Here is a 17,889-nt window from a genome sequence, read left to right on the forward strand (position 1 = left end):
AAAGTGTAGATAAAGTACTTTCTGCAGGAACTCGAATCAGGCATAAGAAAGTAGGTACTGCTGGAGGTAGTCAAACCAGCTTATCGATAGATATTTCGACCCTGCATTTATAGAGAGTTGGATCATCAGAACTACAAATAAAGAGAATATTGTCTCCAGAGCCACGGATAGAAAAAAAAAAAAAAAAAGGGCTCCAGTTAATTTGTTTTCAGTTCTGGAAAAATGTTATGAGATATGGATACGATGCATGGTTTGGCAATAGATTTAAAGCACTCAAATGCAGCTAATCCATTTATCGGTATTTCAATAGAAATATCGGGACGGGGCATCCGTTCTTTCTCTTGTTCTTGAATCGATTGGAACGGAATGATGAATCTATTTCTTCGCCTCTTTGTCAATAAAAAATTATCATGGCGAATATAGGGGAAGGCAACTAGCTAGGGTTCATTTTAAACTAATATCTTCCTTTGATTTTTCTTATCGAACAAGTCTCGATCTTCTTTTCTCATGATATGAGACATTCCTGGAAATTAAGCCATCAGTACAGGGAAGAGTTGACGACTTCAAATCGTTTAAGTCTAGGTCTTCTTGTATGATCAAGAAATTGGGATAAAATAAAATGCAATATTTTCTTGACTATTTATCACGTAAATTGGATATATACATCCACTGTTCCACAAATAGGAGAGCTGTCTCATTAGGGCTAAGGGAGAATGTGAATTCATGACCATTCCAGCAGAAGAAAACAAAATTGCCAAATCGGATTCAAAAGTCCACAAGGATTGTTTCAATTGTAAAGGATGACAAGATGACATTGTATAGTAATGGGTGACATTCAAGTTATAGTATTTCACGTTTTATGAAATCCTAGATAATGAATTTTGTTGAAAAAGATTTCGACATTAGTGTGTGCTGTATCATTATTTTTAAATTAATAGACTAGTTTTACTTTTTTAATGCAATATATATATATATATATATATATATGTATATATATTTTGAAGTAAAGAGCTCATATAATTAAATATGGCCCTTAATTGCTCATGATAGTATAAAGAAGACTACTCTATTTAGATAATGGAAGCGCAAGGTAGTCTATGCTAACAAAATCAATTCGCCTAATAAGCAACCTATTCTATCTAACTCTAAACGCCAAGCTAGCTGTTGTGGTACGCTCAAGCTAAATACTTCACTTCTAGGGAAGCTTCTACTAGCATAGACATTATTTTAAATAAAACAATTGAACAACTGCGGGCTCCTTCCGGTGAAAAAGGTTGGAGCTTTTGACAAGCTCTAGCAGCCCAAAAATTGGGACCAAGCCCAAAGGCAGAGTCCCAGGCCCAGGCAAATCCAAGTTAACAGGAGAACGATGCTGCACCTCCTGCCAATCCATCGCCGCCGCGGCCTCCAAGCCTTCTGGCTGCCGGTCTTTCCACCACTACATCAAGGTTGAAATCCTGCAAGTCGCTCAGCTGTCTCCCTAAAATCGCTGACAGGATCGACCCCAATTCGCTTCCCCAAACACCTGCAACCAATTGGCTGCGATGCCTCGCTGCAAACCCAACAAACTCATAGACTTCCTGTTCCCAATTCCTGCCGCCGACACCACTCGACCCAGACAACAAACCTCTAGAAATTCATCTCCGATCGCTAACTCTGTCAGATCGAATAGACCCAAACAAGACTCACTCCTCCAGCTAAGAAGCCCTACGCCCGGCGTCGCTGAACACAACGGGCGGATAAGCGCCGCTGCTGGACTCGAAACATAGGCAATGAAGAAGATATGTAAAAAGGAAACAAGTTGAAGTTGATTGGGTTGGAATTTAGAAATGATTCAAGTCAAGTTTTGGTCGGAACTCGGAACTACCTCACGAACCGAGTCAACCGCCTCTATCACAGGGGCGGAGCTATTAATTTTCATGGAGAAGGGTTTAGTTTTCTAAAAGCATAGAGGGTTAAGTTTTCCGCCTTAAGAAAAATCTTGTATTTAATAATATAAATTATCAATTACAGACTGAGTAACAAGTTGAAAATCAGGGCATTAGGATTACAATAATGGCTAAGATTATTTCATGAAACATGGAGCATCATGCACGTCGTAGAATTTGCGTCTCTGTGCCTAAACCAATTACCTTTTGACATTCAAAATCTAACACCACCCGCGTTGCTTTCGGTAGTTGGCGGTTTTTCTTACTTATCCGAGGAAACCTTTGAAACTATGGGCCTAGAAAGAAAACTTGGGCCTAGATGAAGCCCAATGGCTTTTTCAACTTGTTTGGTTTCAGACTACAGCTTTCAGCTTCCCTGAAGGATCCGACCCGGCCAATTTGGGTAGTGGGGACGTAGGGTTTGGGCAGTGGGCTTTGGGCCCTTGCCCTTTGGGGCTATGGAGATGTAGTCTGATGAACCGGACCTAGGATGGTCTAGTTCCCCTAGCTTTTCTCTCTCACTTGAATTGGGTATGGTTTGGGTTTTTTAGGAGGTGGCCTGTCCTGCTCTAGTCCTACATTTGCTCCTAGCCTGTTTGCTGTGGCTGTGTTGGCTATTGCAACTTACACTCAGAGGTCTTAGGCGTCAAGATGATCAAGACGGTGGTTTCATGGTTAGGCAGTGTAAGATTAGAGAGTTTTTAAATTATGTATTTTGTTTTATGCAATTCCTCTAGGATTTTAGTTACTAAAGTTCCGTTTTGGATTTTAGTCATATTTACTTGAGCATCGATTTGTAATATGAGAGGTCTGAAGACCTCTCATGCTTGACCAAGTGAGGTTGTATGATTTTATATCAACAGATTAGTCTTCTGTTGTCCTAAAAAATATTTAAAAAATCGTTTGCTTCTAACCATTTTGAAGTATTTGAAAATACAACCTTATCTAGAAGCTCAGAGTTCTAAGCGTTCTCAATCACTAAAATTATGAACTTCTATCAAAGGTACGTATATTTACTGATTTCTTGACAAATAAAGTCTAGGTTTTGCAATATGTAGAACAAGATAATTATCAAATTAAACTAGTACATATCTAAAAACAGATGAAAGCTTTATAAAGCGCACCAACCTCAGCTTGAGCTGGCTTTTCGTTTCCTCAGAAAAATGGTGGTTGGAGAAAAACGGAGCTCTAGTTCATTTTCAGGTTCTGGAAAAATGTTAAGAGAGATATATGATGGCTCGGCTCATTAGATTTAAAGCACTCGATCGAAGGCAGCAAATATAGGGGAAGGAAACTAGCTAGGGTTCATTTTAAACTAATATCTTCCTCTGATTTTTCTTATCAAACAAGTCTTGATGATCTCTGCTAAGCCAAACACGATTTTGCAGCACACCATAGGGGCCGGTGCCCTAAGCTAAAAATACAAGTAGATCGATCTTACATATAAGTATACATTGGTGGTAGATGTCCGTGGTGCGTGGTCGATCCATAAAGGAGGAGGATGGAGTTGACAGAGATGGTGGAGTCTGGGAAGAGGATGGCGGCGGTGGAGCAGACGACGGAGGCAGTGATTCAACTAATGGTTGCGACTCAAACACGTCGGAGGGATTAGAAGGAGGCGGAGGAAATGGAGACACGGAGATGTAAACGGATGGAGGTGAACGGAATTGGAGCGGTGGTGCCTTGGACTAACATGGAGGAGGAGGTGAAGGATACGGTGGTCGTAGAAATCTGTAGTGGTATCATGGAAGCGAACACTACCACAAGGAGGGTGACTAAAACTGAAGCCCACATGGCTACTGAGAAATTAGTTACCTAATTAATGTCGTAGTTTATTTATAGAGGGGGATTTGTGCCCGTTTCTTAGCTGCAACTTTACCAAAATCAACATGACAGTGACTACTGAATCTCATAATTTATTTATAGGGGATTCTTAGCTGCGTCCTTCCCCAAAGTTACAAGGACAATTTGGTAAAATCAACATGATAGTGCCCCTTTTTCTTTGGTAAAAGGACAATTTATATAATTTTCAATTTATATAAATTTAGAGGTCAATTTCTCAAGTCCTATTCGGTTTCTGATTGAATCAGGCGATAATTGTCAAATGCTTGATGAACTGCTCCTTGTCTTTTGGGTCTTGAGGAATCAAGTAACTGAGACCTATTTACTTATTAGGATTGATTTTCTGTAAACTAGTTGTCAATGTAAAGTTGTCTTCGTTTTCAAATTTGCTTTCTGTCCAATTTTTGTTGGATTCGGATACTATTTGGATCCATGTTTGTTTTGGTCAAACAGTATTTCAATTGCTTGTATCGTTGAGTATATTTTTTATTCTAATTGAAATGGGTAGGTGCTGTTTTCTTTGATTTCTGCTTTCATGATTTGTGATTTTCTCTTCTTTGTTCTGAGAATCAATTTGGAGGTTGAGAAAGTGTGGTTTTTTAGTCTAGTTTTAACTAATTAATTGAAAGATTGAGGAACATTCTCCCATCTTTTTGTCTAATTTGATTTTTACATTGTTTTGGGTGTCCTCAGGGGTTGTCATGAACTTTTCACATGATATGGATGATGAATATGAGAAAATTTGCAGGAGAATGAACCCACCAAGGTTTGCAAGCTCATTTTCTTCATTGTTGCTTAAAGTAGATGAAATTTTACCATACCTGTTTTGAGATTTACACCTCTAGTGTCTTGTTAGGGTTGTAGTTGATAATGAAGCCTGCAAGAATGCTACGGTAATAAGGGTATGGTCGCCCTCTCTTATCCTTTTGTGTGGCTTTTTCGCTTTGTTGAGTTTCGTATGCTTCTCTGTTGAGCTCCTTTTCTTATCTGAGTTTATTTTCACATATAAATTTTTGGTTCTCTCTTAAATAGTTGGGCTATCGGCCGCTGACACAGTTGATCAGGTGAAGTGTAAAACAATTGCTATCTGCCTGCATGAAGATCACCAAAGGTATGCTGTTTTCCAACTATCAGAATACTTCAGCAATTAAGAAAACATGCATGAGTGTGGCTGTAGAGAATCTTGACTTATGAGATCACTGAATGAATAGGTTCAATTTGTGGAATATTAACCGTCTGAGATTGACTGATTGCTACAATTCATAGTTGACCCGCTTATCATTATATTTATGAATTCATGCAGCCTGGTTCGATTGAAACAACAATCTAATTTAAAATATGGTGTAAAAGTTGTGAAGTCAGATGAACAGGTTGTATCCTTTTGCATGCTAATTGAATGAATCTTTCTTTTGGTGTTTTATTTCCGAAATTCTTAACTGTTGGCTGATTATTGAATGGGTGTTTGTGACCTTTTTTTAGGTTCATCTTGTTAAAAGGATGAGCAAATGTAAGCCGTCCAAACTGAATTGAACAGCATTGAAACTCGTATCCACAATCCTTTAGCATTAAGATGCCAATAGCAGCACTTACTCAACTGGCACAGGAGCAATCTCAACAGATCCAAGAGTTGCCATCAGTTGCAATGGAAGGGTATGTGTCTTTACTTGGACACTAGGATGCGAAACTTTAGGAGAGTTTGTTTTTGAAGCATATTGCTGGTATCTATGATTCATCTCATAAGTAATTATTATGGACGTCTGGGAGAACAATGACCCCTTGTATGTTGCTCGTCAATGAATGAAATCTGTGTAGGAGGCTAATCTTTGGATTCAGTGTTTTTGAAATAGTTGTTGAACAGTACAGAGGTGATTGTGTAATGTACAGCACTGTGTAATCTCAACCTTCTTATCAACTTTGATGTCACTGAACACTGGAAGTGATCTGGATGCTATTATAGCCTTGCAGCCATTTTCCCTCGTTGGCACTGGAATCCCAATTAGCTCAAGAGACAGCTTCTTCCGCATATCATCCAGAATGATAAAAAATCTCAACTCCTTCAATGCACTATCCAATGTGCCTGCTCTACTCCCAGTGGCTTTATTCAGATCAATTTGTAATTTCTCTGCAATTTTCTTCTGCAAGTTGTCAATAGATGATTGAGTTGGTCCTTGATTCTCTACAGTAACCCAAATAACTTTGTCAAAATGGTCTTCAGTGTATCTACTGCCGTTATTGGTACCTTGTGGGGCACAACTTCTGTAGTCATTCGGTATGAGGTCATTAACTTCTGACACAACTGCTGTCTTTGCCAGAACCAGCCATTCCATAAACACGTATAGTGCCGACGTCCTCTCCTGTTACATACTTCCTAATCTCTTTAACCATACTTCTTGCTGCCTCACCGAGTAGCTTTGTGCTGCCGCCTATCATATGTCCAACTTTTTTGGATTCTTCAAAATTGATGAGCTTTGTGATTTCACTTTTCAGTACATTCACCTGTTTAATTCTTGCTGCTATATCTTTTCCTGCTTTATACCGTGACCTATTAGTGTGATAGACCGCAGCAATTCTTGCTTATTCTGACTGCTTGAAGCTCTGGATCAAAGCCACTGATAAATTGATCTGCTTTTTGAAACTGAATAAGAAAGCATATCGTTTGTTCCTACTGTTCTTGATAATATACCTGTAATCACAACAACAAATGGCAATAGTTAATCCTATTTTTTTGTAGTGAGGTGTAGAATTACTGGATGACATTAAGATAGCAGTAACATGTAGATTTCGCTCCATAAAAACATGTGAAAATCCTAGTTCTATCTGGTGAGATAATGAATCCAGAAAAAGAAATGACCAAAAATTCGGACAAGAGTGCGTAGGCATACAACATGCGATTGGTGCTTCCTCCAGTATAGACTTTCTTTTTTCAGTCTGAGCCTCTAGTATAGACTCTGCAAACACCAAAAGAAAATCCTAATTAACAAATATAATCAGGGAGAATTTAAGGTCTGCATAAATCATATATTATAGAACAGTGCTAAACATCACTACATATGTTTGCAAAAAATAAAAATAAAACAAAAGCTTGTTTTCTGAGTTCAAACTTCAAATGCAAACAGAAAGAGTACGCGCAGTGAAAGCCAAATGCTTCAGCCCTAAGAAGAGTTAAAAAGGAGGAAAAAGATCCGCATAAGAATTGGTGTGAAAATTATTTGCGGAAGAAAGGACGGACCAAAGCTGCGATTCCTTTGCAACTGGTTCGCGCCGCTCAATGGTGTATTCCTGAAAAATACAGACTTCATAGTTAGTAAAATTCATGCAAGGTAAATCATAAAACCAACCAAACTTCTTAACTTGAAATCTGCAAAAGTATAAATTCTATTGAACATCATTTGATAACCACTAAAACAACTGTCAAGTGGGTTGTTCATATCGTCTGTAGGCTAAAGAGTTTAGGTTGACACCTTACACTGGTTAGTATTTATAAGTCTTGAACATGTAAATTCACAGAAGGAGAAGTAGAAGAATTTGAACATGTATAATGAATCAATAGCAACAAGGCATTATTGTATGTCTGTGGTTTTGTGGCATACTAACCTTGGCTTGGGTGGCAGAGAAGTTATGATGCGCATTTTTAGTTCAGGAAAGTTCCAGATGGTTTGCTGAGAATTACCCTCCATTTCTCCATTACTATAAATGCTCGTCAACTTAAGTGGATCAACAAACAAACGTTCCTGTAATCTTGGATGAATAGCAGGAGGATTATATGGCTCCTTTTCCACTTCCATTGATAACTGGCGCTGTCTGATGGAGATTTTTTGAAGATTTGGCATGAATCTCAGCATCTCAATTTTGAATAAGTAGACCAACTTTTCACAGTCAGAGATATGGATGAACTTTAAGTGCTTTGAATGAAGTGAATGATCAGGATATTCTGACCACTCTATCAGTGCCTCCATCTTCTGACATTTTTCAACTGAAATTGTTTCCAGGTTTGGAAGGTTGTACACCATTTCAATGTTGAATAAATAGTCCAAACTTTCGCAGCCAGAAATGTTGATGGCCTTCAAGCTATCTAAGCAACAACTTGGCAAGCAACGCAGATCCAAGTTTCTCATTACATGCAGCTCAGAGGTGCCTTCATGCAGTGAGAATGGTTTTCCTGTCACAAGGATGTTACAATTGATGAAGGCTATGCTGTTATCAGGTAACTGCTTCTTACAAGATTCGCCAACACAGAATTTTAACTTGGACAGAGAATGAGTCCTTGAATTGACATATCTATTAAAGGCTTCTGCATCTACAAAGTTGATGTGAAGTATAGCTAAATGCGAAAGGGCTCCCAGCTCCTCATTACTTGCTCCTTTGGTTGATCCCCACAGAGAACCTGCATCATTTGTTATCATTAGCAGTTCTTTCAGATGTTGCAATGCGTGCACTAGTACAGCTTTGAGTTCTCCCACATTGGTACGAGACAAGTTTAGGCGAATAACGCTTGTTAGTTGCTTCATCCCATCAGGCAATTGTGTTATGGGAGTATCAGAAAGGTCAAGAACGAGTGGTTTCTTAGAGGTTGACAAAGAAGGCAGAGATTGTAAGTTCTGACAATTTCGCAACAGTAATGCCTTTAGTTTTGTCGAGTTAGAAAAGGTTGATTTGGGAAGGGAAAAGATACGAATATGAGAAAGGTCAAGAACTTTGATGTTTGGCATACTACGAAAGAAATTATCATGCATGTGAGTGATGGGATTGTGCTGCAGAAGTAATGTGGATAGCTTGGGAGACTTGGGTTCTTCTCAAAGTGCTTTGAACTTATTTCTCATCAATGAGGCTCTCTCTACTTCAGACCAGTACTCGTCTTGTGATGGGAAGTCAGAAAGCTTCTCCTCTGCTTTGATGAGAAACTGATCAGAGCTCATCTTATAAGATGGACTGCCATGTGCCTAACTAAGTTTCTCACCTTGATGTATTCTTTGCCACCTTCTTGACTGTATATTTCGAGAAGGTGAGCTCCATTCAGCTCATCTAGTATCTCTCTTGCTCCTTTCATATCTTCGATCTGCCCACTTCTCTTTCTGCCATCCAATAAACCCTCCCAAAACCAATACTCCACCAACTCTTTTTTTCAATGTAATGACCAGCTGGGTATAATGCACAGTAAAGGAAACACTGCTGAGCATCTTTCTTCAACATATCATAGCTACGTTTCAGACGCGCAAATGCCCTCTCATTCATGCTTTCTAAGGGGGCTGTAGATTCTTTCAACCAAGTCAAAGCTTTTTTCCATTCACCGTCAACATCCTCAGTATCGTCGGTCTTTGATTCTCTCAAGGCTCGTGCCAGCAAGATAATTGCCAAAGGAAAACCATCACGTTCATCTATCATGTTCTTTGCAGTGGCTCGAGTATCATCCCCTAGTTGTGATAACTTAATGCCAGCTTCAGTCTCGAAAAATGCTTCTGCATCTGTACCTGATAGAAGTTTAATCTCAAACTTCTTATCAATGTGGATGTCACTGTAGACCGGAAGTGATCTAGACACAATTATAAGCTTGCATCCATTTACTTTGTTTGGCCTTGGAATCCCAATTGCCTCGAGAGAGAACTCTGTCCACATATCATCCAAAATGATCAGAAATTTCAACTTCTTCAGTGCCCTCCCCAATGTGTCTGCTCTACTCCCCGGTGAGTTATTAAGATCCACTTGTAACTTCTCGGCAATTTTCTTCTGCAGATTTTCAATGGATGCTTCAGTTGATCCCAGATTAGTCTCTACGGTGACAGAAATAACTTTATCAAAAAGCTCATTTTCTTTGCTGTTATTGACATCTTCTGAGGCACAGTTTTTGCAGTCATTTAATACAAGGTCATTCACTTCAGCTACAACTTTTGTCTTGCCACATCCAGCCACTCCATAAACACGTATCGTCCTGACTCCGTTTTCTGTTACATACTTCTTAATCTCTTCCACTGTTCTTGCTGCCTCTCCCACTGATTTTGTGGTGCCGATCAGTTGGCCAACCACATTGGACTCTGCCACATTAATGTATTTTTCACCTTCCTTCTCAAGTGCAGTCAACTGTGTAATTCTTTCTGCAATTTCTTTTCCAGCATTATACTGTGACCTACAGTAGGGTAGACCAAAGCAATTCTCAAGTAGTCTGTCATCAAAATTTGAGTCAGTAACATCCTTGATAAATTTTCGTGCCTTGTCCAACCAGTCGGATACTTTTAAAGACCTGCTCACCACCTTCTCCTTGGATTGTCGTTCCACTTCACTAATTTGCTGTTCCAGGTTTTGAATTTCACTTTGTAAAGTAGCAAGGTTTTCTTTTCTTTTCCTGAAAATGTTGTATTCTTCTGATAGGGGATCACGTAAACAGGGTGATACCAGAGTTACAACTACAGTTAGACAGCCGAAGACGCTGGAAACAACTGCAACCGTTTCTGCAAGGTAAAATGTCAAGGTCAGTCAAACATGTGGTTAGCGTACTGGTTGTAAATTAAGCCCCAGTACTCAGTACAATCTCAAATTGATAAAGCAATCAGATATTGTTATTAAATTGGAATGGTTGATAGTGGTAAAAGATTACAGCATATGATATAACCTTTTTTCAATGTATAGGTCTTGTTATAACATTAAATGAAATGAGAACAAATTGTCTGTTAGAAATATGGCAGTGCCACAATCTTTTCTTTATATCTGTGGATTTGATTTGAATGGTGGTTAGAAACATATGGACGCCAAAATGAAATAGACAAGGAGACATCTACGAAATTCAGGAAAAAATTCAAAGGGGACAATTACAATTTTCTTTTTCAAAAGCGTAATGAGTGAGAGAGTGAGTGACAGATTTTGAGAAGAAGAACAGTATCAATTATGACCTGTGGTACTCTTGATTAATTCTTAAAATAGTAAAAACCAGTCATGGTGAACAAATAGATATAGCCATATAGGCAATCTGTGGATTTGCCGAACTGAGTAAATTCCTATGGCACAACAATACAAGTTTACCAGAACTTTTCCCAAATTTTAGTCACCAAATGATATAACAAAACAAAATCATATGTAATGCTGAATTGCAGATAAAGATAAGTGTAAGGATATGTGATCCAGCCACCTGATTTAAAAGTCTATATTATTTCTGTAGTACTTAAAATTCATATATGGAGCACAATAATTATCCTTTTTGTTTCTCTGCCTTCAATTTGAAATTCAAGTGTTACTGCCTCTGTAGAAGACTATAAAGTTTTCTGGTTTTGCTTTTCTGTCCAGAAGAAACTTATATATATATATGTTGAGATGAACTTGAAACTATGGAAAGTAGTATTCAGTGGAGAGACTAATAAAAAGCCAGCTAAAAGAGTATCGTACCTGCCATTGATCCGCAATCTTTTTACTCGCTCTTTCCCATTTAGCTCATTTTCCAGCTTTATATGGCCCCTAAACATGAAAATAGATAAATAAATAAATAAATAAACGAAATATAAAAAAAAGGGTAGAAGAAAATAACTACAAAGTTCACTTGAGAACCTCCCACAAACTCTTTGAAATGAACTCAGTGTTGCTGATATTTAGTGATGATACAAATTATCTACAATCTGGTGATGACAAACAATGCTTCTGAGGTACTAAGATGATTGTAATTGATATTGGTTGGCTCTTTCACCAATATTAATCTGTTTCTGGGGAATAAAGATCTGGAGCTCAAATATCTTGCAGTACTCAAGCTTCTTATTAATAAATAGTTCAACTCCCCCCGGTCGTCATAATGAAATGCAGCAACTTTGTTGACAATAATCTGATTGTTTGACAAAAAGAAGAACACGCAGGGAAAATGAATAATGATCGTAGCTAAAGAAAACATAATGGTGATTTAGACTCAACAGCTGCCTAAACAGAAGTCTTACTGTAAAGGAAAGTTTTATGGATCTATGAATCTAACAATAGAGGTTTGTCAATGCTAAGGCCCTATGTTGATTGTAGTATCGAACTGGTGTCAACTTAAGGCTCTCATTGAATTGGATCTGATGAAGCCAATAAAATCCATTTGGACCGCAATCTTCTGGCTAAAGTTTAGCATGGAGCAGAGATATGGGAGCAAGCTTGTTTGTCTTACTTTTATCTTTTTCATGCATTAAGGAAACTCAAAGTGGGAAAGAAAAACCTTCAAAGGAGTACTGTACTGGTAAAGAGAGCCTCTTTCATTGTCATGCTGCTTCCACAAGCGTATGGTCTGCACTCAAAAGTTTTCAAATATTTCAGTTCATTATTGTTGGTATGGTGCATGAGAAAATGATATAAGCAAAAGATTATGCAAGACTGATGAGTCCTGAGTTTGACTCATGGATAACTTTCTTTTTTTGGTGGCCACTCTATAGCCAAAAAGGGTAGGAAAAACAAAAAAAAGAAGCCCTTTTTAGTTAAAATAGTTATTAAAATCCGTTATTAACATAGAAAAAACCAATATGATGAGTAAAGAAATACCTTTTTCTTTAAAGTAATACTATGCCCTTCGGCTTTGGTATTTCAACAAGCACCTCATCGGCAACCAAAGTGTGCCAAATATATATATCAGTGCATCTTGAAATGACTAAACCAAATTATTCATGAATACAAGCATTATGAAAACAAACCAACCTGATCTTTTTCTTGCAAACAACAGAGTATTTCACTTTCAGCGATTCATAAACTGGAACTGTAAGTGAGTGAATAAATAAGCATGAGGATAAGGATTGACCCAAAATTGCAGGGTCATTGTTAATAATATTATTCCAGCGTAATGGTGATCTGTTTCTAAATCTCCTTTCACACTTTAAACTGACAGCTCTTTAATAGAAAATGAAAATGCAGGGTCATTGTTAATAGTATAATTCCCGGCCAACTTGTTACTATAATGATAAATTGATACAGAGACAATAAAATCCTGCAGCAATAAATGCCCAGGATATTATATAGATGATAAACCACTCAACCCCACTTCATAACACCAGTTTAACATAAAGAGGGTTAGTTTGGTCAGGATTAGCTAAGACACATGTTGATTAAAGCTAGAGTGGGGTAAACAGCCCAAGAGGGTTAGCCAACTTAACCATAAAGAAACACCATTAAAGCAATTACGGCAGTTCACATTTCACAGAACAAAATCAGAAACAGTAAGATACCATTAACTACTCAACCAACTAACAAAGAAACAGTTGAGTTCAATCACCTCTAGCTAGCTACTCAAGCTTCAAGCTTCATGTATGGTAAAAACTATAAGGAAAGAATGTAAAATACTTTTCAAAGTTAGAAAGTTGATAAACCTTGTAACTGGAACTTTGGAAGAACCTGCAAGGAGAGTTTTGTTTTGGTTCTCATGGGACTTTTAACAAGCACCTCATCTGCAACAAAAATGTTCCAAATATTTTAGCTCAGCATTGTTCATATGGCATAATAAGCATAAATAAAACAAACCCATTAAGCTTATTACCCAAAGAACAGTACCCATTTCCCCTAAACGTTGTATGAAACCAAACCAAACCAACCTGAGCTTTCTTTTCTTCTTGAGCCCTGATCATGGTTAGAAAGACTGAAACTTGCTACCATTTGCAATAAAGCAAAAGTGAGATAGTACATAAGACTAAAACTTGAGGGTCTTCTCCTAATAGCTCTCTGGTTCTAGAACTTAAAGGTTTACCAACTTCTCCCAAATGCATTTACTTTGTTATTTTAGAGGTCAATTTTTTATTGAGAAGTATAAAGCCAGAGACCAGACTTATCATAAGTTCATAACATAACGGTTCAGTTTGGTTTAGTTTGGACCTTAAAAACCAAAACAAACCAATCCATCAAAGCAAATCTGGCATCAAAGTTGTTCTCAACTCTAATAAGCTAGCTTCCCTCTTTTTGCCACCACTCTTTGATAAATGCAAGCAAACTGAAGTAACTAAGCATCCAATCATACATGGATACTTTAAGCCACATTAATGTCCATTAATTTTAAACAAATTCATCATGGAGCACATATTATTCGTACAAGTCACTTTGGGAAAGCAAAGAGTCTACATCAACCAGAACAAATATAAACCTTTCTGTGCTTACTGTTACAAGCAATTAAGTACATTATATATTACTCGAGTTTGATCCTGTATTGTTACTATTATCTCAAGTGTAGATATACTACTTTCTGTAGGAACTCAAATCAGGCATAAGAAAATCGGTACTGATGGAGGTAGTCAAAGCAGGGCTTATCGATAGATATTTCGACCCTGCATATATAGAGTTGGATCATCAGAACTACAAATAAAGAGAATATTGTCTCCAGATCCCAGATAAAAAATATATATATAAATAATCAGATCACCATCAAGAAACTAATAAGATTAGTCCGTAATCATATCATCACAATAATTGCTGTACTAGAAAAACAAATTAAAAAGGTATTGCATAAAGCCATAAATTGCAAAAAAAAATAAAAAATCAGTAAGCAACTAGAAATTAAAATATCACCTGCTACTCTATCTTTTCGAGTCACACTCCAAATATCGATCAGGTTTCTTTGTCTCCTGTATTTTGGAGAACAGTGAGAGCCCTATAAATAAATTAAGGTTTTAAATTAAGGAATATATAGTATACAAAATTCACATAAGAGCGCCGATCCAATGATTATCAACTTTAACCATCTTGCAGATTTTATAGCTAAGAGCTTGAAACCATCTTGATGATTTGAAAATACAATCTTAGCCAGAAGCTCAGAGTTATGAGCGTTCTCAATAGCTAAAATTATGAACTTCCATAAAAGGTCTACTGATTTTTCTTGACAAATAAATGCCAGGAGAAACAACAGTTTTCCAATATGTAGAATTAGATTATCAAACTAATCAATATATAATAAAAACGTACAGATAAAATCTTTATAAAGCAAACCAACCTCAGCTGGAGCTAGCTCTTCAATATATTCCTCAGAAAAAATGGTGGTCGGCCAAAATGGTAAGAGATATCGATATGGTGCATGGTTTGGCAATAGATTTAAAGCACTCAAATGCAGCTAATATAGGGGAGGGCAACTAGCTAGGGTTCATTTAAAACTAATTTCTTCCTATGATTTTTCTTATCCAACAAGCCTCTATCTTCTTTTCCCATGATATGAGACATCCCTGGAAATTAAGCCATCAGTACGTAGTACAGAGAAGAGTTGACGACTTCAAATCGTTTAAGTCTATGTCTTCTTGTATGATCAAGAAAATGGGACATAATAAAATGCAATACTTTCTTGACTATTTGTCACGTAAATTGGATATATACATCCATAAATAGGAGAGCTTATTGTTAGGGCTAAGGGAGAACGTGAATTCATGACCATTCCAGCGGAAGAAAAACAAAATTGGCAAATCGGATTCAAAAGTCGGCAAGGATTGTTCAATTGTAAAGGATGCCAAGTGGACAATGTATATTAATGGGTGACATATGCTAAATAAGGAATTTTTATTTGAAAAGATTTTCGGCATTAGCATTAATGTATGTGCGATATCATTATTTTTTAGTTTAATAGAAAAATTGGGTTGGAATTTGGAAATGACAAATCGTCGGAACTACCCCTCGAACCGAGACAAGTCAGACAACCGCCTCTAACCCCAAGATTAAAATGGCAGGGCTATAAATTTTCATTGAGGATTAAGTTTTCCGTTAAGAAAAATTTTGTATATAATAATATAAATTATCAATTTTTTTTTTTTTTTTTTTGAAATAATGGTAATTCCATTGATAATAGCGCATGTCAAGAAGACCATTACATACCCATCCGCTGACACATAACAATGGCCAGGCAAGACTTCGTGGAGGAGCCACAGTGATACATAGGATAGACCAACTATATTTGAACTTATCGCTCGCATAACAGCGAGCCTATAAGCTATGAAAAAAACATAGCAAATAGACAAGCTAAACAAAACACTCGTTAGGTTCCTAACACAAGGGAACTAAATGTAATTAGACAAAAAGCTAAAAACATAGGTTTGGGCCAAGAGCCAAAACCCTAGCCCAAAATAGTAATGGACTAGAGCAGAACCCAGCCCAATATTTTGTGGCCCAACAGGGTAGTCCAGCAAGGAAATTGCACCAGGCCCATCAATTCGGTACGGTCCAGTCCACCTTTTCCTCCCCTCCCCTGACGTGCATCACCGTCCGGCCAAGTTCCTGTTGACACACATCACCCGGCCTGCGTCGTCTCGATCGCCCTGCCACGCCATCATCCCGGCGATCCAAGCCTTCCCGAGCTACGTTGCCGTGACGTACACCAGCACAGAAAAACAATCTGGATCCAGGCCTCAAATTTCCACCACCTTGGATTAATATCCATGGCAACGCCGATCCAAAAACCCAACAACACAGATCGCCACCGAACAGTAACGCATGAACCCCGCCGTCGCCAACCTCCCAGCCGAAACCTTATGACAAAACCCAAGCAAATCCTCCGATTGAGTCCTATGGGCATTAGATCTCCCGTCCGGCAGCAAACCCCATGACTGCGGCAAGGCCGGAAGCCCACCCCCATGTCCGGGCGCCGCCGGACGAGAATGAGAATTCGAACGGGGTAGGCCTTAGGGTTTCCCGAGGTGAGAGAGAAACCTTATCGGTGGTTTGGTATATAAATTATCAATTAAATAGTAAGTAACCAGTTTAAAATCAGGGCATTAGGATGAGAATAATGACTAAGATAATTTCATGAAACATAAAGCATCAAGCGTCCTAGAATTTGCGCCCCTTTGCCTAAACCAATTACCTTTTTAATCAGACTAAACCACCCGCATTGCTTCTACGTATAGGGGTGTAAATGAGCCGAGCCGGAGCGAATACCAAGGTGATCATGTTCGGCTCATTTATTTTTTTATCGAGCTCAAGCCGGGCTAAAGCTTAAATTTTTTTTTCCATGCTCAAGATCGGCTCGGCTTGAATATTTTTCTTAGGCCCGAGCTAGGCTTGGCTCGGCTTGATTTATTGGATGAGCTCGAGCTTGAATAGGCTCGGCTTGGCTCATTTGACTTTAAATTAAAAAAAATAAAATAAAAAATAGAAAGAAAATTTAAAATAATAATCCAAATTTGATGTCTAACCATCATATAAATCCCTTTTATTGTCTAGAATAAACTCAAAATGATGAATCCAACTCAAAATTGCACTTAAACTAATTAAATAAGAATGGGGCCTTCAACATAGCTTCAGTATCAAAATTCTAAGAATCGTTCTATGCGTTTTGACTTTGAAAAGTGAAAACCTTATGGCTACCCGATCTCAATTCTTTTCTTTTTATAGTGGTTGCTAGGGTTTGATTTAATTGTTGCACAAATATTGTTATTGATTGTAATATATTTTATTTAAATTTTCAAATTCTCTTCCAATTGAAAAGGAATGTAATAAAAAGAATTGAAGAATTGAGATTAGAAAGATTATATTTTTATAGTATAAATTTTCATTAGTCGAGCTTTAACAAACGAGCCGAGTTTTAACAAGCTCGAGCTACTCATGGAAAATACGAGCTACTCACGAGCTAGACGAGCCGAATATATCCTTGCTCAAGCTCGGCTCGTTTTTTTGTCGAGCTTAATATTGAGCTCAAGCTCGGCTCGTTTATCTTACGAGCACGAGCCGAACGAGCTAAAATCGAGCCGAATACGAGTCGAACACGAGCTGTATCGAGCCTACTTACAGCCCTATCTACGTACAGTATGACGGTTATTCCTACTTATCCGAGGAAACTTTTGAAACTATAGGCCCAGAAAAGAAAATTTGAGGCTACACGAAGCCCAATGGCTTTTCCAACTAGTTTGGTTTCAGCCCAACTTACAAAAATCCACAGTTTTTGGCCCAACTCACAAACCTCTTCAGAATGTACTCCCATGAACTTTGCAGACTCATTTGGCTGTTCTCTGTTGGCATCAAAACCTTTGTTTTTATTCTTAAACCCAGCGCCATCAGCTTCCCTCCAAAACTAGCTTTGTAAATCTCGTCTGGATAAACATGATAAGATAAAAGCAATTATTGAATACAACAGCTAAAAGCATGCTTTCTTTGTCTCTTGTCAATTTCACTTTCTCTGTTTAATTCTTTAAAACATTCAGGTACCATTCTTTAACTCCTAGCA

At 37.8% G+C, this 17,889-nt stretch overlaps 1 protein-coding gene, 1 long non-coding RNA gene and 1 pseudogene across 4 annotated transcripts; 1 reads left to right on the forward strand and 2 right to left on the reverse strand.

Annotated features, from left to right (window-relative positions):
* Positions 1-3,957: 3,957 nt before the first annotated feature.
* On the forward strand, positions 3,958-5,590 carry LOC121049562. Of its 3 annotated transcripts, none has more exons than XR_005800739.1 (6): positions 3,958-4,274; positions 4,464-4,536; positions 4,627-4,672; positions 4,803-4,881; positions 5,074-5,140; positions 5,250-5,590. It is a non-coding gene; the product is annotated as an uncharacterized LOC121049562 (long non-coding RNA). The 3 variants fall into 3 exon arrangements; XR_005800740.1 differs by having other exon boundaries at positions 4,002-4,077; XR_005800738.1 differs by having other exon boundaries at positions 3,958-4,536.
* Positions 5,591-5,599: 9 nt separating this feature from the next.
* LOC112202950 (disease resistance protein RPS5-like) lies at positions 5,600-6,097 on the reverse strand. Its single transcript, XM_024343994.1, has one exon. It carries the CDS (start codon positions 6,095-6,097, stop codon positions 5,600-5,602), a length of 498 nt encoding a protein of 165 aa, XP_024199762.1.
* Positions 6,098-6,328: 231 nt separating this feature from the next.
* LOC112165611 lies at positions 6,329-13,551 on the reverse strand (annotated as a pseudogene).
* Between the last annotated feature and the right edge of the window lie 4,338 nt (positions 13,552-17,889).

This window comes from Rosa chinensis, chromosome 5 (genome assembly GCF_002994745.2).
Source record: "Rosa chinensis cultivar Old Blush chromosome 5, RchiOBHm-V2, whole genome shotgun sequence".
In the NCBI taxonomy this organism is placed as follows: Eukaryota; Viridiplantae; Streptophyta; class Magnoliopsida; order Rosales; family Rosaceae; genus Rosa; species Rosa chinensis.